General features: G+C 33.2%; 6 protein-coding genes across 6 annotated transcripts; 4 read left to right on the forward strand and 2 right to left on the reverse strand.

Moving 5' to 3' along the window:
• The first annotated feature begins 1,266 nt into the window (after positions 1-1,266).
• Positions 1,267-5,502, forward strand: LOC125209086 (COP9 signalosome complex subunit 2-like). Its single transcript, XM_048108685.1, has 12 exons — positions 1,267-1,390; positions 1,471-1,563; positions 1,808-1,886; positions 2,685-2,925; positions 3,026-3,100; positions 3,174-3,308; positions 3,414-3,601; positions 4,289-4,357; positions 4,452-4,542; positions 4,654-4,788; positions 5,004-5,116; positions 5,225-5,502. The coding sequence occupies exons 1-12, from the start codon at positions 1,381-1,383 to the stop codon at positions 5,313-5,315; spliced, it is 1,320 nt and encodes a 439-aa protein (XP_047964642.1). The 5' UTR covers positions 1,267-1,380; the 3' UTR covers positions 5,316-5,502.
• A 2,238-nt stretch (positions 5,503-7,740) lies between these two features.
• LOC125215023 (calmodulin-like) lies at positions 7,741-9,431 on the reverse strand. The gene is made up of 2 exons (XM_048116304.1): positions 9,248-9,431; positions 7,741-8,299 (listed from the first exon to the last, which is right to left on the reverse strand). Exons 1-2 carry the CDS (start codon positions 9,321-9,323, stop codon positions 7,926-7,928), a joined length of 450 nt encoding a protein of 149 aa, XP_047972261.1. The 5' UTR covers positions 9,324-9,431; the 3' UTR covers positions 7,741-7,925.
• A 3,151-nt stretch (positions 9,432-12,582) lies between these two features.
• On the reverse strand, positions 12,583-13,660 carry LOC125212066 (leucine-rich repeat extensin-like protein 6). The gene has a single exon (XM_048112103.1). It carries the CDS (start codon positions 13,560-13,562, stop codon positions 13,011-13,013), a length of 552 nt encoding a protein of 183 aa, XP_047968060.1. The 5' UTR covers positions 13,563-13,660; the 3' UTR covers positions 12,583-13,010.
• Positions 13,661-17,002: 3,342 nt separating this feature from the next.
• LOC125216530 (histone H1-like) lies at positions 17,003-17,820 on the forward strand. Its single transcript, XM_048118269.1, has 2 exons — positions 17,003-17,133; positions 17,242-17,820. The coding sequence occupies exons 1-2, from the start codon at positions 17,056-17,058 to the stop codon at positions 17,671-17,673; spliced, it is 510 nt and encodes a 169-aa protein (XP_047974226.1). The 5' UTR covers positions 17,003-17,055; the 3' UTR covers positions 17,674-17,820.
• Positions 17,821-22,544: 4,724 nt separating this feature from the next.
• LOC125215372 lies at positions 22,545-23,269 on the forward strand. The gene has a single exon (XM_048116772.1). The coding sequence runs from the start codon at positions 22,702-22,704 to the stop codon at positions 23,149-23,151; it is 450 nt and encodes a 149-aa protein (XP_047972729.1). The 5' UTR covers positions 22,545-22,701; the 3' UTR covers positions 23,152-23,269.
• Positions 23,270-26,429: 3,160 nt separating this feature from the next.
• Positions 26,430-26,925, forward strand: LOC125215826 (SEED MATURATION PROTEIN 1). The gene has a single exon (XM_048117391.1). It carries the CDS (start codon positions 26,497-26,499, stop codon positions 26,743-26,745), a length of 249 nt encoding a protein of 82 aa, XP_047973348.1. The 5' UTR covers positions 26,430-26,496; the 3' UTR covers positions 26,746-26,925.
• Positions 26,926-27,704: the final 779 nt, after the last annotated feature.

Here is a 27,704-nt window from a genome sequence, read left to right on the forward strand (position 1 = left end):
ATTATACTTATAAATTTTAACATTAAAATATTAATCTTTTTTATATAAAATTATGTATTGTGAGTAACAGGAGTTGATTGCACAGTAGAGGATCCAAACCCTTTCTTTATATTTCTCTTCATTTTGTGTTATGTCATTTTGGCACCCGCAGTGTAAAATTCCTGGGTCCGCCACTGCTCACTTAGTATTTATATTTATGTTTTTGATATAGAACAATTCATCTATGAATATCTTAATATACAACGATGCTAATATTCTCTAGCTGTTCTTTAACCCATGCTTTTATGATTAATATTACTAACACCACGTACATTTTCTTCAAGAAAAAAGAATCAAACAATGGATCCAGAGTTAGGTGCTCACACAGATTCTTTTTTTTAGGTGCTCACACAAAGTTTGATAATGTATATTATGTGGCGTATAGATCTAGATAAAGTAACATACTACCCTTAATATAGTAGGAGTACTACTAGTATGTAGTATTATGTGAATTGAATCATTGAAAAATGTAGACAAAAAAACATTACTTTTGGAGAGTGTGATTAGCGTGACCATAATAAATATTAACTGTCAAACGTCAACTAAAATATGGATTATTTAATTTTGACGTAAGTTTGTATGCAATTTGGCCTAGACCACGATCGAACTTTCTCGAATCACAACAAGAAACGTCTTCCATTGGCCAACCTTTATTAAGTAAAACGACAAGAAATAAAGCATATTAGAAATATAACCCTGCGATCGAATAATATACTTATTATTTAATTACAAGATGGATTGAGAAAATATGTGAGCTTATTATATTTATTAATTTATCTGAAATGCCTTGAGATTTGCGTGAAGACTTTTATGATCTTATCAAACTTTAGTGGATGCTATCTACTATATATAAATATATTACGTGTAATTTATTGTTTATTTTCAGTTTTTGATATACTACTACAACAATGCTATTAAAACAAAAAAGTAAATGTTTGAGACAAAAAAAAAAAAAGTAAAGAAACTCAGCGGTCTCCTCTATCCAATAGATCAGAAATTCTGAGTTATCATGGATAAATGAAAACTATAATTGATTATCTTAAAAAAAAATCAGTGAATAATCCATCATTACCCTAAATTGACTCACACATGACACATTTATTTTTTGAGAACAATGGGCTTACAAGGCCCACAGTAAATAAAAAAGTAGGATGCATGCTTGGCCCAATACGTGAATTAATTGAAGATCTAAAGCCCAATTAGAGCTTTTCTTCATAATATCAAAATCCCAATTCAATCAAAGTGAACTCTCTCTCTCTCTCTCTCATACTGCACTGGAAAATCCTCTACACACTGTGGGGTTTACACGAAATCTTCAGTTGAAAAGGATACTGAATCGCGATGGGTTCAGGTGATGCGAAAAGTCTAGGTTTTTATCCTTTCTTTACTCAATCACGCCATTTGTTTTAATCGTATAATAATATGGTGCAGATGCTGATATGGAGGATTACGGGTTTGAGTACTCCGACGAGGAGCCGGAGGAACAGGATGTTGATATCGAAAATCAGTATTACAACTCTAAAGGTACAAATACAATTAGGTTTCTCAATTTAACCCTCTTTTACCATTTTGATTACTTGTTTCGCCAATTTCTGTATACCCTATATTTGCGTATAAGACATTATTTGAATTTGGGAATTTGGGGTAGATGAATGGGGTAATGACTTGGCTATGCTATTTCTGAGTGAAATTCATTAACTTTAATACACTGTTGCCATTAGCTTTGCTATTTGTAAATGTTGGCGTGACTGTTTTTGTTTTGGTATAGGGCTAGTAGAAACAGACCCTGAAGGGGCGCTTGAAGGTTTCGCAGAAGTGGTGCGTATGGAACCAGAAAAGGCTGAATGGTAATTGATCTTGCAGCTAATATTGTGGCGTTTAGTTTTTTTATGATCTCTGTTTTATAAGCTGATAAAGGAAACTAGCATGTTCCCTCAAGTCTCATCCATTACTTTATTTAACTTTGATAAAGGTTTTCAAGTTTCAGAATATGGTCATATCATATGGATATGTATACAACAGTGAAAGTGAAAGATCTTTGTGGAGTGTGTTTCTAAATCTTTTTTTTTTTTGTCTCTTTTCCAATTTTCTTATTAATTCGGATGTGTTTTAGTACTATTAGTTAATTTCTTATGTTGATTCATTATCTGAGTTTAAACGGCCGTTACGGAAATCATCTTCTAATCATGGCTCAGTTCCTGTTTTGAGGGCTCATGTCGGTCTTTATGGAGATAGCTCTATTCGCAAGCCATCTGGTTTATTTCTTTTGTTTAATCACTTGTGAGAAGAAAACTGTCTCTTCATTTTCCTGCTAAAATTTCAGAGTCTGTTTGCATGAACTGGGAGTCTGTTTGTTCCTTAAGTTTTTCTGCTAACAAGCATTGTTGTGGGAGGAAAATTTTATCAGCAGTAGGTACTTAAAACTTGAGTACAGATCATGCTGTTTTGTGGATGACGGGAGCTAAAAAGAGTAACAGTCTAGTTTTCTTAATTTGAACAGTTTAAATTCCTTACCTGAAGCGATGTTAAATTATTCAAAATAATAGGTGCTACATGCACCTGGTCGGGTAGATGCGATACTTGCTGACACTATGCATATTGAATGGTTTACAGTCTTTGACTGTTGGTTTCTTGTTTATGTTCAGGGGATTTAAAGCTTTGAAACAAACTGTTAAGCTTTACTATAAACTTGGGAGGTACAAGGAAATGATGGATGCCTACAGGGACATGTTAACTTACATCAAGTCTGCAGTCACTCGAAATTACAGTGAAAAATGCATAAACAATATCATGGATTTTATCTCTGGATCTGCCGGGCAGAACTTCAATCTGCTGCAAGAGTTTTACCAAACCACCCTGAAGGCCCTTGAAGAGGCAAAGAATGAGGTGAAGAGTTGTTTTGGTCTAAATTAAGTTTTAATTATTTAATTAATTTGATTTTTTTTCATTAGTGGAAAATTCTCATGTTATTATTTATTTGCTACAGAGGCTATGGTTCAAGACAAATCTAAAGTTGTGCAAAATATGGTTTGATATTGGCGAATATGGGCGGATGAGTAAGGTATTTCTGAAGGTTGCAAATTAATAAACTTGATTCAGAATATTTTTATTCAAATTTCAGAATTCTTTTTCAGATTTTGAAGGAGCTTCATAAATCTTGTAAAAAAGAAGATGGTACTGATGATCAAAAGAAAGGCACACAATTGTTGGAAGTGTATGCGATTGAAATCCAAATGTACACTGAAACTAAAAACAACAAAAAACTGAAGGTGCAGTAGCATATTTCTACTTTCTGATTAAAATAATTTTTGCTGATGAATGATGATATAATATTTTGACCTTCTTGTTTAAATATTGCTCTGAATTTATTCCAGGAATTATACCAAAAAGCACTATCTGTCAAATCTGCAATCCCTCATCCAAGAATCATGGGTATTATTCGTGAATGTGGTGGGAAAATGCATATGGCAGAGCGACAATGGCCAGATGCAGCCACTGATTTCTTTGAAGCTTTCAAAAACTATGATGAAGCTGGGAATCAAAGGCGCATCCAATGCCTAAAGTATGCCTTGACTTAATTATTTCATTTACCACTTTCGGGGATGGAGGGAATAGGGATGATACTGCTGATTTTTTTTCCTATACTGTATTCATGTTACTCTGAGAATACCTATCTGGTTGCAAATAATCTAAAACTGGCTGTTATTTATCTTCAGCATATCTAATATGCAGATTCCAGTTTAAATGCTATGTTAGATGTGCGTCTATGTTGTTTGTGTTGTGTGTGGATGTATTGTCTTCACAAATGTATACTTACATTTCTATGTATTTTGTCTCTAATGATTGCCTATCTAATTAACATGTAAGCTTTTCTATTTTGAAGTCAGTTATATGTGCTGTTATGTTTTTAAGCATAAAAGATTGGGGAACGTTCTGTACAAGAATCTGTCACCCCGAGTTGTTATTAGAATGGCTGGTGAACTATTTCAGCAACTCTATGCCAATTCAAGTGGAAACTATTGTGAACTATGATAGTATGCGTATATAGGCTGGTTGGTACGGTATATCTTGATAGTTAGCATACTCAAGTTATCTTCTAGCTGGATATGTCATAGATTAATGGTTGGACTTAATTTAATTTAATTGACTTTGGGTCATGCAGTTGATGTATTTTTTTAAATTGCAAAACATGAATATCCTTCCTGATTAAATTTTAGTATGCCCATTGATTTCAATCGCTACATGTCAGGTACTTGGTTCTGGCAAATATGCTAATGGAATCAGAAGTCAATCCATTTGACGGTCAAGAGGCAAAGCCGTAAGTTGTTTGGTGAATTTTAGCATCTCAGTGTTATTCAAGCGTATATTTTGAATCTCAACTTAGTTGCCTACTTGCCTCATTTGCTATGCAGATACAAAAATGATCCTGAGATTCTAGCAATGACAAACCTAATCGCAGCATACCAAAGGAATGAAATTTTGGAGTTTGAAAAAATTTTGAAGGTATGCTTTTGCCAAAACATGTTATTGCCCTGAACAGTTTTGACCCTTCATAAACTTGTGTGTGTAAGTGTAAGTGTGTAACCCCGTAATAATTTGTTGGAAATGTTGCAGAGTAACAGGAGGACAATTATGGATGATCTGTTTATTCGCAATTACATTGAAGATCTCTTAAAGAATGTGAGAACACAAGTGCTGCTCAAACTCATCAAGCCTTACACACGGATTCGGATCCCCTTCATATCAAAGGTAAAAACAAGTCTCATGTGCTTGGTTTGTTTCCACATCATTGATAGAATTTATAAATAATAGGGAAAGGTACAGACACTAAAATCCATTTGGTATGCTATTTCTGAGAGCAGCAAGACATTTCTTGTAAAGCTGATTCTCCTAGGCACAAGTTGAATTTTTCCCTTTTTTTGTTACCAAACACCGTTTAAATTAACAACACTTACAACACGCAGGAGCTTAATGTCCCAGAGAAGGACGTGGAAGAGTTGTTGGTGTCACTCATTTTGGATAATCGGATTACTGGGCACATTGATCAAGTGAATCGGCTGTTGGAGCGTGGTGACAGGTTGAGCTTCAAAATTGACCTCAACCTTAATACTAATACTTACCGATTTCATTATCCACACACTTCAAAGCATATGTATAAACTCAAGACAATATGTTATGGTTGCAGGTCAAAAGGAATGAAAAAGTACACTGCAATAGACAAATGGAACACACAGCTGAAGTCACTGTATCAAACTGTTGGGAACCGAGTATGTTGAGTCAGTCCCACACAAAAAAGTACAGAAATTTATGATGTTATTAAGTGTCTGATTTTGGGATCTGCTGCTGTAAAAGTATTATTGTGTATCAGTAAGCATATTAGGAGAGTACATTCTCATTCTTCTCTCTTTTGACATAGATTTTGGTCACTAATTATCCATCTAAAAAAATGATTTTTGCTTCTTATCCTCCATGAATTATTATGCTTTTTTATTATGCATTAATTGATGTGGCCATGGTGGAGTTGAATGTATTTGATAAAACTTGGAAGTGGGATTGTTATCAGAATTTTGCTTGAATACTACTGTGAATTTTTGGGGTCAAGTCATTACTCTCTATTCCAGTTACAATTAGAACTACATTGATTCTATAGCTGAAAAGATGAGTTTGATCATATATAATTGGTTGTGACAATGAAAAGGGCAAGTCTCATCTAAAATCTTAAGAGCTTCAACTTAGATGCTAGTGTTCAAACTAAATTTCTCAACTTGAAGAGTAATTCATATAGAAATTTAGCAACGACTTTAGAAATACACAATCACAATTTGTATATGTATATATTTTTATAAAAAAATACGATAAATAAGAGTAATAATTTTTGAGTCACACACAAATATGAGCTCTCTAACTTACATCACATGGTCCAACTTATATGACAATACATCGAAAACCCATCTGTATAGTGCTCCATAAAATTTGTACAATGCATCATCCAGTCTAATTGGGATTCATCAATCTCCATTTAGAATTTATTAATCACAATTCAGATTTAATCAGGACAGATTGATAAATTTACCTTTCATTCAGGTGGGAGTTCATTGAGATCAAAACTAAACATCTTAGCTTCATTTTCATTAACAATGGGGCCTTGGCAATGCCGCCTATGCCCACCAAGAGCCTGCCCTTTTGAGAACTCTTTGTAGCAAAACATGCACCGGTGCACTGCTCCGCCGCACACGGCCACCGCTTCTTCTGGAACTCCATCGTCTCCTCTGCCCCCCGCCGCTGCCGCCGCCTTGTTGTGGTGGGCCTTGTGGCCACCCAATGCTTGGTAGCTACTAAAAGACCTCTTGCATATGTTGCATCTATGGTGCTTTGTGGACATCTTGTAACTTGAAATTTTCCCATTTCTTTCACTAGTTGATTCCAACTTTCTCTTCTTTGGTGGGAGATTCTCCTTTGCTAATTCGTCGTGGTGAGCCCTCACCGCCCTTGTCCTTCTGCCCGTTTTGGACCACCTGGGCAGTTTCGGACTGGACTGGCATCCCTTCGGAGCGAGTTCCTTCCCAAGAATTTCAAGCTCCATTGTTTTTCTTATATCAAATTTTTTGTGAAAATGCCAATTTGAGTGAGGCTGGATTGACTAGCATGTGAGATCTATTTTGTGATTTTTGTAATCTAAAGCTGGATTTGTTACAAGATTGTGATATTTCAATTGAGAAGGGAATCATAATTTAAGCTGATGTTACTAACCAAAAAGTTGCAACGGATTGTTGAGTGTTAGGCATCTTAATTTAATATTCATTAAAGAGTGATGAGATTTCAACTTTGGAGAGTAGATAATTAAGCTGTTTTCGGTTTCTGTAGTGTTGTTTCAGTATAATAATGGTTTAGTAATTAGCATAGTCGCCTTAAATTTGTGAACTTTTGTAACTTGTAAGTGTTAGAATTATGTGCATTTGCATGGGAGCATTTGAACTACATAATCTTGTTTGTAGAATTGCTAATCTTATTGCAATGGTCTTATTATTTGAAATCTTGTTCCTATTCCAAGTATTTTATGGCAATTATTGCAATTAACTGTATATAGAGCACGGAATATGTTTTGAAGATATTGGTTTAATTATTGTTATACAATATAGATTTATACTATATTTTCATTTTATTATCTTTATCTTTTCTTACACAACTCCTTTAATTTTTTTTATTGATAAATGAACAAAATTTGAAGGTAAGTATAGTCGTGGTACACAAATTTTCACAATATTCTAGTTTGCACATGAATTCTATGAATCTTCAACTATTCTGATTTTTCCAAACCAATACTGAAGTAAAAGCTTAAACAATCGAACTCCTGTGAATATTGCATATCTACATCAACTAGTAATTTATTTGTCAATTAATTCGCCAAAATTTGATAATTGTGTGAAAAACCAGAAATAGGTATCACAACTAAATAATTACTCTAACAGAAATTTCAAGATTAATAAGACAACAAATAAAACCAAACACCCATACAATGTCTCAATATGGACTGTTCAATGCAAGTTAAGAAAGAAAGAATCAAAATACTTAACAAATTGGAATATCAACAAATTCTTCACTGATGATTAAAAATCAAAGCACAATGTTCTCCAAAAGTTGTAGACACAAAATACTGAAGGGAAATAGAAGCAAAGACTAACAACCCAAAATACTAAAATCTGGAACACCAAAAACAAGCATATATTGAAAAACAGCACTTTGAAACAATGCAAACAGGTAAAGCTAATAATGTCAAAAGCACATCTAGCAGAAACAGAAATCTCATCAAACTTAATCCGCTCTGTTTCATTTTTTGATCAAATCTTAAATACTTAAAAAATTCAACATGGGAGTTGCTTCCTTCCTCACTTGGCCATCATGACCTTGACGAACTCCTCGTAGTTGATCTGGCCATCACCATCCACGTCGGCCTCACGGATCATCTCATCAACCTCCTCGTCAGTTAGCTTCTCCCCGAGATTTGTCATCACGTGGCGGAGCTCAGCTGCGGATATGAATCCATTCTGGTCCTTGTCGAAAACCCTGAAAGCTTCCTTGAGTTCCTCCTCAGAATCAGTGTCCTTCATCTTGCGAGCCATCAGGTTGAGAAACTCTGGGAAGTCAATCGTCCCATTACCATCAGCATCAACCTCGTTGATCATATCCTGGAGCTCAGCCTCCGTCGGGTTCTGTCCCAAAGAACGCATCACAGTCCCCAGCTCCTTCGTGGTGATGCAACCTATAAATCATTTTTTCCAGAAACATAGTGTAAGAAAGTAGCAAGTCACAAATTGCATCACACCAATAGCTGTACACTTACGTGTGGCAACGATAATAACTGTTCAAAACTTAGCGTAATAAATCTGCAATATGACCCAAGTCTATGTATGCTGCAAATTTGATAACCATAGTATTCTCGTTTTAATTTTTATCATTTTAAACAACAGGAAAAGACGATGGATATCTTAATAAGAGTATGACACTAACAAAGCTTTTGTAAGATAAAAATTGTGAGGGTCTTTTTTTTTCCTATTTATATTGGTCTCAGGAAGAAATGCCAGACCGGTTCTCCACATAGCACAAACACAGCAAACGATCCAATCTGAAAATGCTACCAAATTTGTGTACCATAAATGACATGAATATCACTACACAACACAACTAAAAATTCAGCTCAAATTAGTGCAGAACACAACAAGATTTGCTTGATTAATGCAAAAAATAGCGGTTAAGGTCATCATTAAAATGAGGAAAAATATAAATGAAGACAAACAATGCAGAAATTATTGAGCTAATCGTCGCTAATAATCTATAAAAATCTCAACAAAGAGAGCGAGAGAGGAAAAACCCTAGGTTCACGGAAAATCAAATTCCTTACCATAAATATCAAATCAACACAAATTACAACCACGAAACACCACCAATGACGGAAATAATAGACCGTAAACATCAACGAACCACGGAGAGAAAAAAAATTGCGATCCATATTTCTCGCTCAAAATTAACTCAGATCACAGCAACATTGACAAAGAAAGCGGTGAAAAAAAACCAAATACGCTGAAAAATTAACAGCATTCAACAAGTAAATAGATCTACTTCGCAGAAACAGATCAACAACGAAAACACATGAATAGATTGCATATAAAAATAAGAAATAGGGGATCGAAATGCAAATCAGAGCACTGACCGTCTCCATCCTTGTCGAATAGAGAGAAGGCTTCCTTGAATTCGGAGATCTGTTCGTCGGTGAGCTGAACCGCCATCTCTTCTCCTGACGAAGCTTTTTTCTGTAAGGCGATTCTACAAAATCAGTGTGGAATGGGCGTAGAGAGAGAATGAGCGTCACCGAAGAAATGTAGGGAAAGTGTGGGGCTATTATATAAAATCGGCATATAAAGATGGATGGATTCTTTTTCATTTTTACTTTTTTTTTTTTACTCCTATTTTACATCTGTACAGCAAAGTCAATTTATTCTTATTTTCTTAATTATGAAATTAGTGCAATTATTTTCATCCTAGATATTGAATTCAAATCACTTTTTTCAAATAGCCTATTTTAAATTTAGACACGATTGTCCTACCCTTCATAGTTTATACTGATACATTGAATGGAAAATGGTTATTACGTTCATAAATATCCCACTCTTCACCGTATGGGATATTGATCATTTGTTTCCTCATAAAACATGAGATAAAAAAACAAAAACAAATTTAAAATCCTAAGTTGTTGTAATTTTAAAAAATCTTACTCCCTGTAGTATTATAGTAGTAGTTTCTTTTATTAAGTTGAATTTGCACTTAAGGGGAACTCACATTAATGAGAAGCTACAATAAAAATATAGAGGCAATTTTGCGCTATTAAAGACTGAATGTAGAAATTAAAATCATAATACTCCCTATATTTTTTTAGGCCAAATTGAAATTAGATTGTACATTTATGTGAAGATACATACATTTATATCTCTAATCCAAGTGTTTGACATAAGCAATGTTTACTAACAGAACCGATTCAAAGGAGGCCAACAAAATTTGAAGGTTTAATTTTCTTCCTAACATGTACTACATGTGTTACTACTTAAAAAAAAAAAGCTTTTCTAGGTAAAATTATCATTGATCTAAGAATCTGACCAGCTTACTCATTATTTCGTCATCTATTTATGTTAATTTTGAATAGTAATCACACTTTTTATAAGGTTGGATTTCGTGAAGATAGAACTTTAGTTGTCCAATTATGTTAATTGGAACATTAATCACACTTTTTATAAGGTTGGGTTTTGTGAAGATAGAACTTTAGTTGGTAACATGTAGTATCAAAATACAAAAAAAAATTGGTATTCTAACATGATTAATTCAATTATTCTAAAAACAATTCTCAACTATCCCATTTGCATTATTAATACAACACATTTGATTCAATTGCTCAACTTGACTCAGTTTGAGGCTGTCTATGAGTAAAAACAAAATCTTATGCCAGACTAACAGATTCGAGGAGAGGTATAGCAATTACCACCAAATACTCCAAAATTATTTGATACTTATGTTATGATTTTATCCTATTTAAGAATGGAACCAGTAAGTTTATGTATTTGAAAACTTATTCTATAATTACTATCAAAATAAATATAAAAAGATGTGTGCTCTTTCACCTCCAATCAAACAAGTAGATGTTAAAAACAAATTATAAACTTTGCACTGATTTAAATTATGAATAAATTATAAACAAATAAAGAAAAAATTGTCAAGCGCAATGACTATCGGGTTTTAGGTCGATTTTCACAGCTCGATCCATTTTCATTGGACTTTAACTAGAGCCTAAATAAATCAGAAATGGATCATAGTATTCGACAGCCCATTATATATTCATAATATTTGGAGGTGGGAAATGGCAATTTTCATACCATATATTAACCTCTTACAAATTTGGGTATTGTACCAATGTATCATATCTATACCTAATACTAGCAGTTATAGATAATTAAGCATATCCAGCCAAATACAATATTGATATGTACTACTCCTAATAGTCTAAAAGGAATACATATATTGTGACATGTGACTTATCTTAATATTTATGCCCCGCTATTAGTAGTATAGACCTATTACTAATTTACTATTAGCTCGTAGAATGAGAGAGTTTTTTAATACACATAAATTGGTGAACAATTCAAACATTTTTTAAAAATAGGTACATATGAAATGTATATATGGAAACGATTTTGCATATGATACGTATGATTAAGTTAAAGTCCAATTGACAGCGAATTAATGGATGTCTATCAAATGTTTGTCCCGTTTTTATTCAACTGAATTCTAAATACAATCAATTGGATTTCTCATTTTTTTATTACACTATACTTCATGAATTTAACTATAAATTTACTAATAATAGTAGTATTTGGTCAAATATTTGGACTCCATCTATTGCCCGTTTTGCTATTCATACATTTTGGACTCTAGCTAACATTTTATAATACTGTATTTGTTTTATCAGTTCGATATAGATATTTAATGGAGTAGCTCTTTTAGCTCACTAAGTATTCATAATTAATAATTTATTGTATACTTCCCTCATACCATGAAAGAATTCACATTTTGCTATTTTTTCTCTTCCTCAATTTACTGCACCTTTTTCCCCAGTATTTTTTTTACTTATTTGTAATTTTACTACAATAATTTACCTTTTCTTCACTAAAGTTATAAAAATTGGAACATACTTTATTTGATAATGTTGACACTTATGTCACATGGGATAATATTTTCTCCAGTGCACTATTTCAGTTCCCACATCCAATTCCATTCCAAAAAAAGAAGAAATTCCCACCTATCATTTAACATAATTTTTATTGAAAAAATAAAATATATGGATTACCATTGCATATTTTATGAACCACAGTATTGTAACCTGTTAGGAACTTAGGGCATCACAACCGGGTCCGCATAGGTCGGACTGCTCGGAGGGCTGCGGTCCACGACTTCTCGCGTTGCTAAAACTTTCGGCCAGACCGCTGGGGTGCGGATAAAATTTATTTTTATAGAGTATAGGTATGTGATTGTAGAAGTTGTAATTTGACATACAACTAAATAAATTAAGGGAAAATAATAATGTGACAATAGAGAGACTTATAAAATGGGTTAGATTGTGGATGAGTTTATATGTAGCATTTTGGAATTGATCTCGAGGAAAGTTCGTTAGTAAGATGAATCAGTGTTGAGCAATGAGCATTGTAGTGTTTGTTCAATTCGTTTACTCTTAAATTAATTTTGAAATAAATAAGTGGAGTATGTTATTTTATAATCATTAATGATTGTATTAAATCATTTCATCATTTGTATTAAATCTCTTAACTATATATATTTTTTTTGCAAGATAGTACTACAAATGAATATATTAGGTTGTCGTCTAACTTGAGAGCAAAATAAGTTGGAATGACTTTACTACTTTTAGCCTTTTAGCACATGCAAACGATAATACAAACGAATCATCCACCCAAACAGAGAGAGATGACATTACTCGAAAAAACAAAGCTACAAATGACAAATCTTTATCGCGACGAAAAATAGTCATTGTAATTACAGTTGGAATTGCTGATGACGATGAAAAGGTACCATTACTTTTTAGCAAAATTAAAGCTACGTCTTACAATTATTGGTGATTATAGTATTTTTGGCAAATAATTTAGCTATAGCGTTACACTTCAATTTACATACGCCTTATTCTACCAATAATAATCAACAGTAGCCAGTAGGAGAAATCGCTATAGAAAATTACACTGAATAATTAATCTGCAACGATGAATTCCCTCCGCCGCAGCTCCGATCTTCATCCGCATTGACCTGAAAATCGTCGCAATTTGCAAATGGAGGAAAAAGAAATGGTAAATCCGCGAGAATTGAATTAAGGAGGTGCTGTTTATTGTATACTACTTGATTTCGCTGTTGCTATTGTGAAATTAAAGGAGTAAAAAGAGTGAAATCGCGATGAGAAGAGGCGGAAATTTGGAGTGAGATGTGGATTGGGCGGAATTGTAATCGCCGGTGTGGGGGTTCGACGGCGGCGGATTGTAGTAATAGAAGGGGAAATACGGCATAATTGGATTCGGCGGCGTCGGAGTGAGGTAATCGGTGGAGCTAGGGTTTGGCGGTGGATAGTACGCGCCGCCGCCGGAAGGTGGGGGATAATAGTAAGAGGTTTGCGGCGGCGGATAGTAGTAGACGCCTCCGCAGCCTCCGCCGCAGGGCGGCGAAGGCGGAGGGGGACAATTGACACCGTACGGCGGCGGCGGGGAAGGTGGCGGAGGGGAGGGGACCGGCGGTGGAGGGGAGAGGACCGGCTCCGGCGGCGGAGGAGAGAAGATCGGTTGGCAGGGATTGTCGCAGGACGAGCACATTGTGCAGGCGATCTGGTCTCTGGTGATGGCGGTTATGGCGGTGGCGGAGAGAGAGGGGGCGGGGAGGGAGGCGGAGATGAGAGAGAAGATGAGGAGTGAGAGAGCGGCGGCCATGGTTTGGGGATGAGAGAGAAAGGTGTTTTACTGTTTATATAGGTGCATGTGCATAGAGATTAGAGAGGCTCTCCCATCCTTGCTATTTTTATCGTCTACGCAACCAATATCTTTCCCTAGATGAAAATGTAAAATTTAATTTTATGTAGTGTGGACATGATTGTTTTGTCATCTCTATAAATTTGAATTTCAGTTTCGGTGGTGTTGTCAATTTTATATTCTAAGATGAGGTGCTAATATTTGGTTGTGTCAGCCTCCGCTCCTTTTAGTCAAAAAAAAAAACTCTTTTACCACATTTTAATTTTATAATATTAGTTCAATTTATTGTAAATTATTAGTAGTTCATTTTTTGCTAAACATTTGATTTTAAATTTCATTGGTGGTGTCATTTTTAGTTACTTAAATAAGGTGTGAATATTAGGTTGTGCCAGCATACACTTTTTTTAGGCTTTCAGCATTCTAGAGCCAAAAAATAAAAAATAAAAAATAAAAAAAATTACCTATTTTAATTTTAGACAAGTTCATTTATCATACTAGTTAGTAACGGACTAAAAGATAGGATAGTGATAAAATGCAAACTTATATATTGTACAAACTCAAAATTCTTCAACATAGCTCAACACAGTTTCAATACAATATCAACACAGTATAAAATTATAAGAATTTAATGTCAGCACAGTATCAACACAACATCAATCATTGATTACCATTGAATTTTCTTGTTGATGCTTTTTTGTGATCTGTTAACATTTTTCAATGGTCCAGATCATAGTTTTGAGTTGATACAATATTTAGAGTTTTCATTTGATCACATTCCCTAAAAGATAATTATAATTATATTTACTTCATGCTGTATTTTGTTAAAAATCGAATAATTGTTTGGATGATTATAATTTATAAATAAATGAACATAACCAACTCATCTTAGTTAAATTTAATGTACAGTGGACATGATTGTTTTGTCATTTCTTTTAACATTTTATTTTTTTGCCAAAGATTTGAGTTTATATTTTAGCGGTGTTGTCAATTTTATTTGCTAGTATAAGGTGTTAATATTTGGTTGTGTCAGCCTGCGCTGTTTTGCATTCTAAAACAAAAATAATAAATTTACCCATTTTAATTTTATAGTATCATCAGTTCATTTTATCGTAAACTAGTAGTAGTTCATTTTTTGGCAAAGATTTGAATTTAAATTTCATTTGTGCTGTCATTTTTATTTACTAAGATAAGGTGTGAATATTAGGTCGTGTCAGCCTAACCTATTTCAGGCTCAGCATTATAGAACCAAAAAATAACTTTGCCCATTTTAATTTTATATTAGTTCATTTTATCATAGCAAATATCTAAGCGGATAAATAGATAATTACAATTATTTTTATACTAATATTTTGTTGAAGATAGATGAATTGTTTGGAAACTTATAAAAATATAAACACAACCAAATCTAAGATAACCAAATCTAAGATAAGAGCATCCGCAATGGTCGGCCCGCCCTCCCGCCCGCCCCACTCGAGTACACTCTCCATTCGCGTAACCAAACGCGGGCTCAGATGTTACAGGTCTTCCGAGAGTGGAAGAACGCCACCGACCCCACGGAGAAGAGGTTTCTTTACGAGATGCTCGAGAGCATGCGTGCTGATTTAGAGATAGCGAGGTCACGGCTGGGGGGTTCCGACGTGGGCTCAGATACCACGGGTGGCGGCAGCGGCGGCGTGAGACGGCGGCGGCGACGAGGAGGACGACGGCGACGGCGATGAGGAGTAGAGAGTGGCGGGGCTCGGGTGTTGAAGCCCTTTTTTTTTAAAAAAAAATCATGTACTTTTTTTTAAAATCTTTGTACTTTTTTTTTAATGGAATGGATTATTTTACCCGTATATGTGTCGTAAATTTAATTCCGTATATCGCAATTTTAATTCCGTAAATGTAGTATATTTTGAATTATTTTTATTGGCCTATGGCTGGCCTAAATCTGACGTGGCAGATGGTTTTTTTAGTGTTGCTGACGTGGCAGAGAAGAGAATGGCTGGCCTATGGCTAGCCTAAGCACCATTGCGGATGCTCTAATGCATAATGTGAGAGCATAAACATGTTGAGTTTTGTACATACATCAATACTCCTTTTCATACAAAACCGATATAACTCAAAAGTAGTTTGAATATAAATATGGGAGAAGGGTTATGAACCATAAGCAGAAGAAGTCACTAAAAATATGGGCTTGAGCCACGAAGCTGACCGACTACATAATTTGCACTATCCTATCATATCTTCTATAATAATAATATCCTTTCTTATATTAGAGAGATGTATATGATCAATTTATAGTAAATAAATAATTCAATTTAGATAAATAACTCCAGACTTTATCATTGATATCCATGCGTTAACTTATAAATTCAATATAACGAGATTATTTATTATAAAGCTTAATGTTAATTGTTTAGTAACAAAGCTTCATTAAATAAGCTCAATGACCTTTTATGAAATCTAAATCCGAATAAGTTCATAAATAGTGTGATGCAACTATTGCGAATTTAGATAACTTATTACTCAAATTAAAGAAAGATGAATTTGCTTTGACCCATGAATAAAAGAGCTGCACGTGAAATGTATGGATCCAAAGAAGTGTACGAAGCAATTTATACATTTTTTTTTCACATGATGAATCTGAAATAAATTCTCGAGTGCCGACATGGACGAGGAATGCGATATGCATGCAGTGGTGTAGTAATTTCTTTGTTTTTATATATGTGCATCAATAATTTGGGAACCTAAAAAATATATCCTGTAATATGCCCAAATTAAGAGTAATAATAATTTCTTTGTATTTATATGGATAAATAAATAGGTTGCCCCTTCTCCACTATCCAATGAAATATAACCTTATTTTTTAAATATAATGGGCCGAGCGTTTTATCCTACGTCTCAAATTGCAGTATGGGGCCTCGATCCATTACTAATATTTTTATGTGAGTAAATAATAATAATAAAAATGAATAATTTTATTTAATTCTCAAATCTTTATAAATTATTACTCCATTTCAATTTATTCTAAAGGGTGACAATAATTATAGTTTATTAAAAGTAAAGAAAATTATGTAGTAGTCTACTTTTATATTGTAGTAGTAATATATTTTGTTGAATAACCAATAAATGAAAAAGTGTTTAGTAGAACCAAAATTATGTTAGTGAATAACAACATTCTTGAATAAAATCATAATACAAATTTGAGAAATTTTGATCGCATAAATCATTTCATAAATTCAAGTACTTTGATATTATCCATATCAGATCCAAAATAAACCACTCAGCCCAATTTTAAGGCGGGAAAATATGCAGAGCAAATTTTGATGAATTTTCCCCCTAAATATTATTTCGAATTTTGAAAATTTTCAAACATACCTATATTTTTATCAGTTTTATCACGTTCATTTAAACAGCTCTCAATCTCATTCTCAAAAACTGCAAATTGAAACTTTCACTTAAAGGGGAAAAAATGGTGAATGCGAAGAAGGATCCAACTAAGAAGAATGACGATTCTTCCCATTCGTCTCTCCACCCGCCCTACTTTCAGGTGCTAATTACTATCCATCACAAAAAGCGAATTCAATTTATTTTTGGAACAATTTTAAGTTTTGATCGTATATTCTTCAATTGAGCCCTAATTCTGGTAAAATTTCAGATGATAAGTGAAGCCATAACCGAGATGAAGGATCGCAGCGGCTCAAGCCAGCCGGCGATCGCGAAATTGATGGAGGAACACTACGCGAAGCAGCTTCCCCCAAACTTCAAAAAAAATCTCTCGATTCAGTTGAAGAGGCTCGTGAAATCCGACAAATTAGTGAAGGTGAAGAACTCGTACAAGATATCCGCGGCGGAGAAGGCGAAGAAAACCGCGAAAGCCGCTCCGGAGAAAGCGAGCAGCAAGGAGAAGAAAGATGTGGAGAAAGCGAAGAAGACGAAGAGGCTGAGCCAGGTGAAGACGCCGGAGGCATTGAAGAAGAAGAGCAAGGCGAGGAGCGGCGGTGAGAAGATGAAGAAGGCGACGCCGGCGAAGAGGAAAATCGGTGGGACAATCGGCTCCAGCCCGCCTGCAAAGAAAGCTAAGAAATGAAGTTAATTTTAAGTTTGATTTAGTGTTTTTCTGTTTAATTATGGTTATGAGTTTAGGAGTTGATGTTTATGTGTGAGACTCTTCTTTAAGTATGACATTATGTTCTACTAGTATAAAGTTATTAGTACTAGTATTATTACTGCATTATTAGTATTAGGAGTATGTTTTCTTATCAAATTATATTATTAATAGAATAATCTTATAGTACTAACCTTTAAACTTTCAAAATAATTACCATCTGAACATGAGTATTTGGTTATAAAACCCTATACTTGAGCAACCTCTTATAATTAATTTTTTAATCTATTTTTCCAATCTGAAATTCTGTCCCCATCTCTTCAATGAATTCGTGTGTTTTCCTTCATGATGATTCTACTCCAATGAATTCTCAATTTAGAAGATAGATGAGAAATGACCATGCATCTATTAGCATTCCATTAGATGGTTGCCCTAAAATTTTGTTCACTAAATTTTTTTCATATTATAAGCAATACTCTCCTCATGTAAACCTTATTTGGGAATTATACGAATTTTGATAAAATTAGGTGAGAGTATCATAGTCGATGGAAGATAAATAAGATAATGATGGTGGGAATTATTGTTTGTAACGAAGGGATCAATGTAATACTGACGAAGAAAAGGGATACTCCCTTTGTCCCATAAAATGCGGTATTACAAAAACCATAATTATATCTGAAACTTAGTAAGTTTAGGTATACGAGTTCGTTATACCGAAATTGATGTACGATTTTCCAGCACCGTTACCATGCCGTATTATCGTTACTGTAGATACGTACTTGTTGGTGATACCGTCTTTAGCGATAATATCTTATGAAGGACTATTCGATATGACAATTAGATCACTCGTTAGTTATCATGGTGTTTTATGATGCGACTATACCGTTATACCATTATACCGTAAAAAAATCTATTATATTCAAAATATTAAAAAATCTAGTTTTCAACTACTTCAAAAAATAGGGTTCCCAATTTTGATTCTTTTATTTTTGTATAATAAAAATTCTTATTTTTTGAAATTTAGTTTAAATATAACATATATAAATATATATTTATAGGGATGTACTAATATGCTAACTAATTTTAAAGTGCTAACGTACATCCAATCACGTGCTGCCACGTGGCACGAAAAATGCAATATTATATACAGAAAAATGCAATATGAATTTCGATAGATTGCATTTTTGTTATATGAAGGTTGCATTTTTTATTGTTGAGTTTTGCATTTTCGATATTGACTGTTTAATTTGCATTTTATATCTATATGGATTGCATTTATACATGTGAAAATGCAAAACTTAACAATATAAAATGCAATTTATGTGAAAATGCAAAACTTAACAATATAAAATGCAATTTTCCTATAACTAAAATGCAATCTGCGGAAATGCATGAACAACTTCACAAATGTGTATTGCATTTTTATGCATGCAATATTGCATTTTTCGTGCCACATGGCAAAGACGCTGGTTGGATGTACGTTAGCACTCTAATTAAGATGACCCCAAATAGCTTCCCCTATATTTATATATTATATATATCAATCGGTATACCGGTATACCACGGTATACCGAAGCATCGGTATATACCGAATCTTCGGTATACCGGTATATATCGGCATACCGAATCTTCGGTATACCGCGGTATGAGAAATCTAATACCGTTACCGTACCGATCTCTATCGGTACGGTATGATACCGTACTGAAAACTACGGTATACCGAAAAAACGGTATTTTCGGTATTTTTTCGATACGATAAGTCCGGTATTCCGGTATTTCGGTATAATTCCCCAGCCCTAGACAAAACATCTAATCACTCTTATTTTATTCCATCATTTACTTTACTCTCTCTTATCTTTTCTACTTTTTTCATCTCTCCTATTTATTTAATATAAATTCTTAATCTCCGTGCCCAAAAGTTTTGTCTCAACTTTTATGGGACGGAGGGAGTACTATTTTTTGTTCTTTTTTAGTGTAAGATAATTAAGTTACAAAAAAAATTATTCAAGCTATTCGCTAAGTAAGTTTTGCTATGGGCTATATTTCTGTATAGATTCAGAATTTGGGCCGATTACAAGATCCAAGTCCAAACACTTACAAGAAGCATTTATTTAATACTAGTCTACTTTGGTAAGCCAAGATTTGGGATGAATATCGTAAGTTTTTTTTTTTTTTTTTATATTTTATATTATTATTATTATTATTATTATTATTATTAATTTATTTATTTTTTATTTTTTATTTTTTATTTTTATTTTTATTTTTTATTTTTTATTTTTTATTTTTTATTTTTTATTTTTTTAAGTCTCAGTTAAAGTATTTGCAAAGAATATTCATTGTTTTTTTCTAAAAGTCTCAGTTAAAGTATTTGCAAAGAATATTCATTGTTTTATTATTACAATGTTTTTGATTAAAGAGTTACCCCCACCACTTAACACTTTAATAGCACACATACGTCAGTTTATTTCGGAGATAGCTGAAACATTCATAAATACTTAATTATACTCCATTAGGATTTAAGAGGTATTTGAAAATTTATAAAGGTGGAGTATATTTTTTTGGCATAGGTATAAGAAAAACAAGTGAATACATTGGAACCTTTTCTTACCTATGTGATTATTACCACCGTATTATATATATGTCGCCTGTATGACTGATATTTTTAAAATGGATTTCAATCAGAAAATAAAATTTACTCTAATCAACATGATTTCGTGTCGTATGATATACGTCTCTTTATCCATCTTATAATAATAACTAGGGACACAGATAGAATTTTATAAACAAACAGTCGAATATTTGTAGTAGTATTTAGAAATGAATTAGAACATAATTTTATATATTTAAATTTAAGAAACCACTACATATTGAGGAGTCGTGTCATAGTCTTGGGCCTTGGCTCTTTTTCCGGAATCACAACATCCGTTCGAAAAGCAAAACATTATTCTTTATTTATACTATACTGCTTATGGAAATAGAAAAAAAAAATGAAAAATTAAGCAAGGTTGCTTTGTGTTAATGAGTTGGCAATGCAGATGCATAAGATAAAGTTTAATATCTTTTCCGTAGATTCATCTTTTGTCACGAGTCACGACACGCCCATGTGTGCATGATAATATACAAATAGATTAGTAGTGGAGTAGTATATTTTTATAGTAGTATTTGTTTTATATTATGTAGAATATACTTAATCAAGGATTTAGTTGGCGTTCTTGGCATCTGACTCCACATTGTCATGAACGAGCATTGCACTACATCAACCGAAAATTGACGATTTTCTTGCACAAATCTTGTTTTTAACTAGCAGGAAGTACTTTATTTTTATGTCAACGCAAATAATCCATTTCATAATTAACTTCACAAATTAACGATAAATAAATAAAAATGATAAAATAATTATTGTATAGTGTCGCCAAACAAGCGCACAAAGCTCAATGTATATAGTGTCGATTTCGACATTACATGTGTGGTTTCATAAATATACACTGACACATGAAAATTAGTTGAATAATGAACCAGTATAATGTAAGGGTGCGTTTGGCTGAATCTGAATTGACATAAGCATCGAACTGCATAAATTTAAAGATAAATGGAGTAGTAGTACATGTATTGAGGCACATTTTTTACGTTAAAAGAAAATCAGAATTCGATGACAACAAAATTGGCACTATTACACCTTTTATGTATTCCGTGCTTATTTAAACAATATGCATAACATAATATTTTTTGAGGCCAGATATTGATTCAACTAATTTTTCAATCATTTATAATGCAACTATTTCTAAAGAAGCCCGTCCCACTATAAAATCCCAATACTACTAATTATTATATTGGACATAATGATTTATTTGACGTAAGTACTAGTGACTAGTCAAATTTAATTTTTTTAATCGTGTTTGATAATGCGTACTGCATAGTAGTACCAAAATAATCACTGAGTCCCTTGTCCACGTATTAAATAAGTTAGGCATAAAGATTATCACGCAGTTATCGTTTTAATGATGTATTTACTCTATTCAACATCACCAATATGCACTATACTACTATAGCCTATAGGTAAAAACTGAACCTAACTGCCATTAACTAGACCGACATAGCCTCTCTACTATTTTTAGCACATTATATATTCTCTTTAAAAATATGTAAAAATACATCTCGTGTGATTTAATTTCATGAATAATTAATCAATTTAGAGAATAGTTTGGTTTTTGTTTTTTCACCTCTCTATCAAGTACTTACTCTTTATGTTTTTGGTAGTTCTAGTAATAAACTCATACTACCTCCGTCCATGATAGGAGTTATATTTGGAATGAGCACGGGTTTTAAAAAGTAATGAAAAGTGAGTTGCATAAGTTAGTAGACTATGAATCTCATCCATATATATTAGTTTTATAATAAGATATGAATGAATAAATAAGTTGGTGGAATGTGTGACCTCGAGTACTTATTATTTATGATAGTCCTTGCGGGACACCGGTAATGTAAATTTTATATATAGTGTAATATCTTTAATAATGTATACATAATTCATACCCTCAGTTAATGTAAAAAAGTTAGTGGAATATGTATCTCAGTATTAATTTTATATGAAATGTGAGACCTTATTAGTACTATTATTTATGATATAAATAAACTAGAACTCCAATTCTCGGATGAATAAAATGAATATATTTTACATTACATGGGACTGTACATTAGTACATCAATATACACCGTATATGTACGTTGTGTTTGTTTGGCATTAATGTGAATCACATTTTGATGCAGTTTCCCCACTGAGTTTCGGCCTTCAACCAAACAGAAACCCTTTTGCAGCATTTATTACTCACCACTCTTTTGCATTTCCTTCCCCCATTATTTTATTCATCACTCACGAATCTCACTCTCCCAAATCTCTCTCTCTCTCTCTATATATATATATAAACACACATGGTTTCCAACACTCCATTTGCATTCCCAATTTTCCTCCATTAAATCAACACCTACACCAAATCCTCATCCAATTATCCAATGGAAGGCGTTTCCGCCACCGTCTACCGAGGAATCAGAGGCTACTGGCGCCGCAAGGGCTACCAGCGCATCGCCGGCGCCGGCCACAAGCGGAAGACGCGAGTCATCGAGCTAGGCGATTCCGGCGCGGCGCCGCGGCGGAGGTCGTGGCGCATCAAGCTGACGCCGCGGCTGAAGCTGAAGCTCCGATTTTCGCCGAAGAAGCTGCTGCTAGGGCTGCGGGACGCGTACGTCGGCATGATGATGAAGATCGCGAACACGAGGATGATCGGGAGCGGATTCGGCGGCGGATTCCCCGGCGACGGCGTGACCGGATTCGGTGCGCGGCCGATCAAGGAGTACGACGAGAGGATGATTGTCGAGATCTACAAATCGATTGTGATGGCGCAGGGGCAATTGGTACCTCGCGACGCCGCCTGGATTGGCTCTAAAATTACCTCTCGACAGTAACTTTTTCCTCTTTTTTTTTGTAATTTCTAGTGTGAATTTTTTTCGCGAGCTGTGATGTCTATATTTTATTCCGATTTAAGTTGAGAAATGATAATCTCAAGTTCAAGTTCATCTTTAACACTTTCGTTTCATTTGATTATTTATTTTCCGACGACAACGGAATCTGATTCCAGCAGTGTATATTTCGATTTCCGATTTAACTTGAGATCAATAAAAATCTCAATTTCAGTTCGTCTTCTCGATCTCTCTCAACGGAATCTGCTTTTGATTAATTGTGGTACTCCATTATCTCTCTGTACTGTTTCAGCTAAAGACAAATAGTTCGTCTTAACTTTTGGATTAAAAAAGGGTATCAATAACCAAATAAAATTGCCGAAGAAAAGATAAAGTAGGGATAAAATATGCATTTTCTTTTTGAAGGAGGAGAATGTGTCTTCTTTAAATAATAGTAAATCATAGAAAAATATGAAATTATCTTAAATACAAATAGCTACTGTATGCGTAATTCACTCGAATATACATGTAAGAATAGCAGCTGCGGATCTATTGAAATGTGACACATAAAATTAAAATAATAAATTAAAATGGTTCTCCTATAATGTTAGTCAATACAAATGATTAGTAAGTATATGTCACTCACACATCAACTAAAACGATTATCTAATTTGTTTAGTCAATCCAAATTATTTATAAAGTTTGAACCTATTAAATGTTCCAACATGAAATATTTCAAGGATTCCATAATTTAGATATATGTTATCTTGTGTTTTCACAAAATATGTACTATATCAGTAATTGCTATACGCAATCTGCCGGGAAATCAACCACTCCTATATTGGTTTCTTCTTGGCTCCTTTATTTCCATTTTTTATATGAATGGATAGGGAAGAGCTAATTTAATGTTGTCAAAAGTTGGTTGTGTGCTTTTAGGTGAGTAATTGGATACTTCAATGACTATGAATGGATGTCTAGCCAAATCAACATCAAATTCGGGGACATCAGTTTCATTTTGTATGTTTGGTTGATATGATTTATTATCATATAATTATCTAATTAAAATTAAGTAGTGAGATTATTTTTTTTGAAGAGATGACTATGACTCGTTATCATATAATTGTTCATCTATGATTGTGAGATTTGATTTAATGAACTAAACAATACATATTTAATTTTGACATATAATCTTGCAACTAGAACGAGCCCGTAATAGAATAAGGTCTTGCTGGTCAGTTTATCTATTTATTTTGATTTCATGAACACATAAAGTATTATATTCTTTCACATTTTAAGTATCTACACCATGTCAAAACGAGATATTATATGCAGAATGAGTGAACATTTCATAATGTTTAAATTGTTCTCATAAATATATCCCAATTGTATTCAAAATTACAAATTAATGCCTATCTTTTCTACTATATTGTTAACACTTATGTTTCCGTGTATTTGGCTTGTGCAATCGAATGATAGTGTATGAAGCAATAACATGGACAATGACTTAACATTTAGCAAAAATAAAATGCGTAAACGACTTGTTGATTGATAGATGTTGGAAAGGAATTAAAATATTAATGCGTTTAGTCATTAGAAGATGATAATTAAGTATCATGAAGATTAAAAATTAGTGTAGGTAGGAAGTGTCAACATCAAATTAATCGTGCTTAATGCCACCGAATACTTAGGTAATTTGGTTAGGACAAGTACTTCTGACTACTTGTGTAAATCCTATGGTCAACAGTTCAACTCTTATTAACACTATTTTTAATTGGTACCATTCTCTAATCATAATATGTCCATTTGCAAAGATAAAGATGAGTAATAATTAAAGAATATATTATTGGTGAAAAATGCGACGAGCCATGGAAAATGTAAATAAAGTAATGCATTAAGGGGCAATATATTGTGGGGTACTGTTTATATATGAAAACAGATTAATTTTTGCAGATTGATGTCTTTAATAATGTTAGGGCAGTTTGATGTATCAATCTCAACCACATCATACTAATTAATAGTACTACTATTTTAAATAATAATTGTTCAATTCCTTTGTAACCAATAATTTTATACTAGTATATTATACTAATTGTTCAATTCCCTTGCAGCCAATAAGATTTTATTTTATACTGTATGCTTTCTTCAATATGTTTGACTATGTATAATTGTGATCATCTAATAAAATTGACAACTAAATCCCATAGTTTATGGGAGCTCTAAGCTTAAAGTATTATTCTACTATTACTTATTTTTGTAAATATTACACGATTATAAAACATACTATAAAATGGGAAGATGCCTTTGAAATGAAGAGACGATTCTTCTATTGTATATCTTGTTTTATGGCGTTAAAAGTCGTTGTTGCGTTTGGATTGTATGCAAAAGCATCAATACTTAGGACAAATGGGATAATAACTCCAAATAATTTAGGAGAATAAAAAACTGCGAAGCCTTAAAAATAATCAGATCAAGTCAAATTGTGTCTTACCCACGTTAGTATTTCTTATTCAAAATGATAGCAAATTCACTTTAGGGCCGGCGTAGGAAAAAAAATTAACAAAAAAGACAACTTTTTAATATTTCACCAATTGATGTGCCATTTATACAATACTAATTCGCATAATTATTTTTTTGATAATTTAAGAAAATTATAATTTCAATTTCACTCGAGCTAAAAGACATCTACGTAAGAAATCAGAGAAAATATAATTTGTATAAATCGTACTCCAATGTATTTACAAGTAAAAGCAAAATCAGTCAAAATAATTACTACTACTACTGTATATACTAATTAGAACATTGAAAATTCAAAAAAACTCAACAACAATATAATTAGATCAGCATATATATTTTGCGCTTCAAGCTTCTTGTCATAAAATATGTGTAGGCATGTAGTGTAGTTATGATAAAAATAAATCCATACATAAATCCATACAAATAATAGAACATTTCATCAATTAATTATACACCAGTGTAGCCTCAGTATTACTGATTGGGCCTCCATAGGTCTTGAAGATGTATATAACAGAAAAATATCTTGGCCCCATTTAATATACTAAAGTATAGCACTGCTTATTTAGTTTTCCATCAAATGAAAAAATGGATTTACACAAACCTTTTTTCCAATATACATCTAACATCATCATATATACCTCGCACATTTTTTCAGCCACGTGTCACAATTTCATCTTACGTGTCGCTCCACCAACGAAACTCGTTGCCACGTCACACATCGACCGTTACACTAAGTGATAAAATACCAATATGAAGTACTTAAATTAAATTCCATCAACTAGTGTATATATTAGTTCCATCTCCAAAAAACTTATTGAAAAACACATAGTGAGAGCGATGGCGCAGAGCAAGGACGACATTAAATACGGCACAGCTCAGGCCAAAGTATCGCCGGACGAATCTCTTAGAGTTGCCTACGTCGGAGGCACGCCCCTCGAGTCCGGGAAAATCGCCGATTCTGAAATCGTCGACCTTTTTCCCGGCGCTCGTAAAATACAAGACCAGGAGCGTCTCGATTCTCGATCCACTTCTCAGACAACACAAGGACAAGGTGGAGTGCCGAGGCAAGCTGAGAATCGCTCTTAGATTATTAAATGTTTTGATGAAATCTATATGAGTAATAAATACTACTATATAGTTAGTTGTTACACTTAATAATATGTACAATTAGATGTTGCACTACTTTATAGTGCCTAAAATGGTTCGGTTTAGCTACTTTGTTTCATGCTACAATTTGATTTGATATATGCATCAAGTTTTAGTGACTGTTTCTTCTTTAATTATCCATATTTTTTGTATAATGGAAAAGATAATAATTCAGTACTTTAACATAAGAAAAAAGAGTTGGTTATAAAAATGAATCAGAAGAAATTGAACGGATTTCTGTATCTTGTGATCTGCGGTTTAAGTCCAGTAAAGTTTTGGGCTATGAATGCTGGCCCAGCCCATATAAAAAATCATACTGTAGTTTTTGCCGAACAAATTCCTAGTATACATTTATACAGACAAATCAAATTATAAATATTTGTGTTATGTTAAAAATGTTTATATTTCCCTTGAAAAAAATATTTTTATCAGTTCCTTCAAATTAAAAAATGAGTGAAGGGCATGCTTTAATGAGATGATTTAACTAGAGACCCCATCAAGGAAAAAAATGGACTATGATTATATAATAATCACAAGTTGGTTCCCTTGATTAAGCGAAGTATAACTTTATTATTAAAATATTATATTCATGAATTTGTTAACTACTACCATCAATTACCTACTTCTCACACAAGTGAAGATTAAAAGAGAAATAAATAATACTAGCTTGAGAAATACGAAAGTCGAATATTCCTTTTTAACGTAATAATATTCGTGATGTAGGATGATATTCTAATATGGATTTAGTAGAAATGAAACAAATTCCTAACAAAGCAATGATGAAATTATTTTTCATGAATAACAAATGCGAAAATTGAAGTCAATGCTTCTTCTTAATTATAGCTAGATAAATTTTCGTTTTGTAATAACATATTCAAATGTAGGACATTGCACTTAGC

This window comes from Salvia hispanica, chromosome 3 (assembly GCF_023119035.1).
Source record: "Salvia hispanica cultivar TCC Black 2014 chromosome 3, UniMelb_Shisp_WGS_1.0, whole genome shotgun sequence".
NCBI lineage: Eukaryota > Viridiplantae > Streptophyta > Magnoliopsida > Lamiales > Lamiaceae > Salvia > Salvia hispanica.

What these genes read in the sequence shown, in the direction of transcription:
- LOC125209086 (XM_048108685.1), top strand. An exon ending in GAACCAGAAAAGGCTGAATG is followed by an intron (nt 1,887 to 2,684) that starts GTAATTGATCTT and finishes GTTTATGTTCAG; the next exon opens with GGGATTTAAAGCTTTGAAAC. An exon ending in CTGTTGGAGCGTGGTGACAG is followed by an intron (nt 5,117 to 5,224) that starts GTTGAGCTTCAA and finishes TTATGGTTGCAG; the next exon opens with GTCAAAAGGAATGAAAAAGT.
- LOC125215023 (XM_048116304.1), bottom strand. Translation starts at nt 9,323, where the DNA reads ATGGCGGTTCAGCTCACCGACGAACAGATCTCCGAATTCAAGGAAGCC. An exon ending in ATTCGACAAGGATGGAGACG is followed by an intron (nt 8,300 to 9,247) that starts GTCAGTGCTCTG and finishes AATGATTTATAG; the next exon opens with GTTGCATCACCACGAAGGAG.
- LOC125212066 (XM_048112103.1), bottom strand. Translation starts at nt 13,562, where the DNA reads ATGGCCGCCGCTCTCTCACTCCTCATCTTCTCTCTCATCTCCGCCTCC.
- LOC125216530 (XM_048118269.1), top strand. Translation starts at nt 17,056, where the DNA reads ATGGTGAATGCGAAGAAGGATCCAACTAAGAAGAATGACGATTCTTCC. An exon ending in TCCACCCGCCCTACTTTCAG is followed by an intron (nt 17,134 to 17,241) that starts GTGCTAATTACT and finishes GTAAAATTTCAG; the next exon opens with ATGATAAGTGAAGCCATAAC.
- LOC125215372 (XM_048116772.1), top strand. Translation starts at nt 22,702, where the DNA reads ATGGAAGGCGTTTCCGCCACCGTCTACCGAGGAATCAGAGGCTACTGG.
- LOC125215826 (XM_048117391.1), top strand. Translation starts at nt 26,497, where the DNA reads ATGGCGCAGAGCAAGGACGACATTAAATACGGCACAGCTCAGGCCAAA.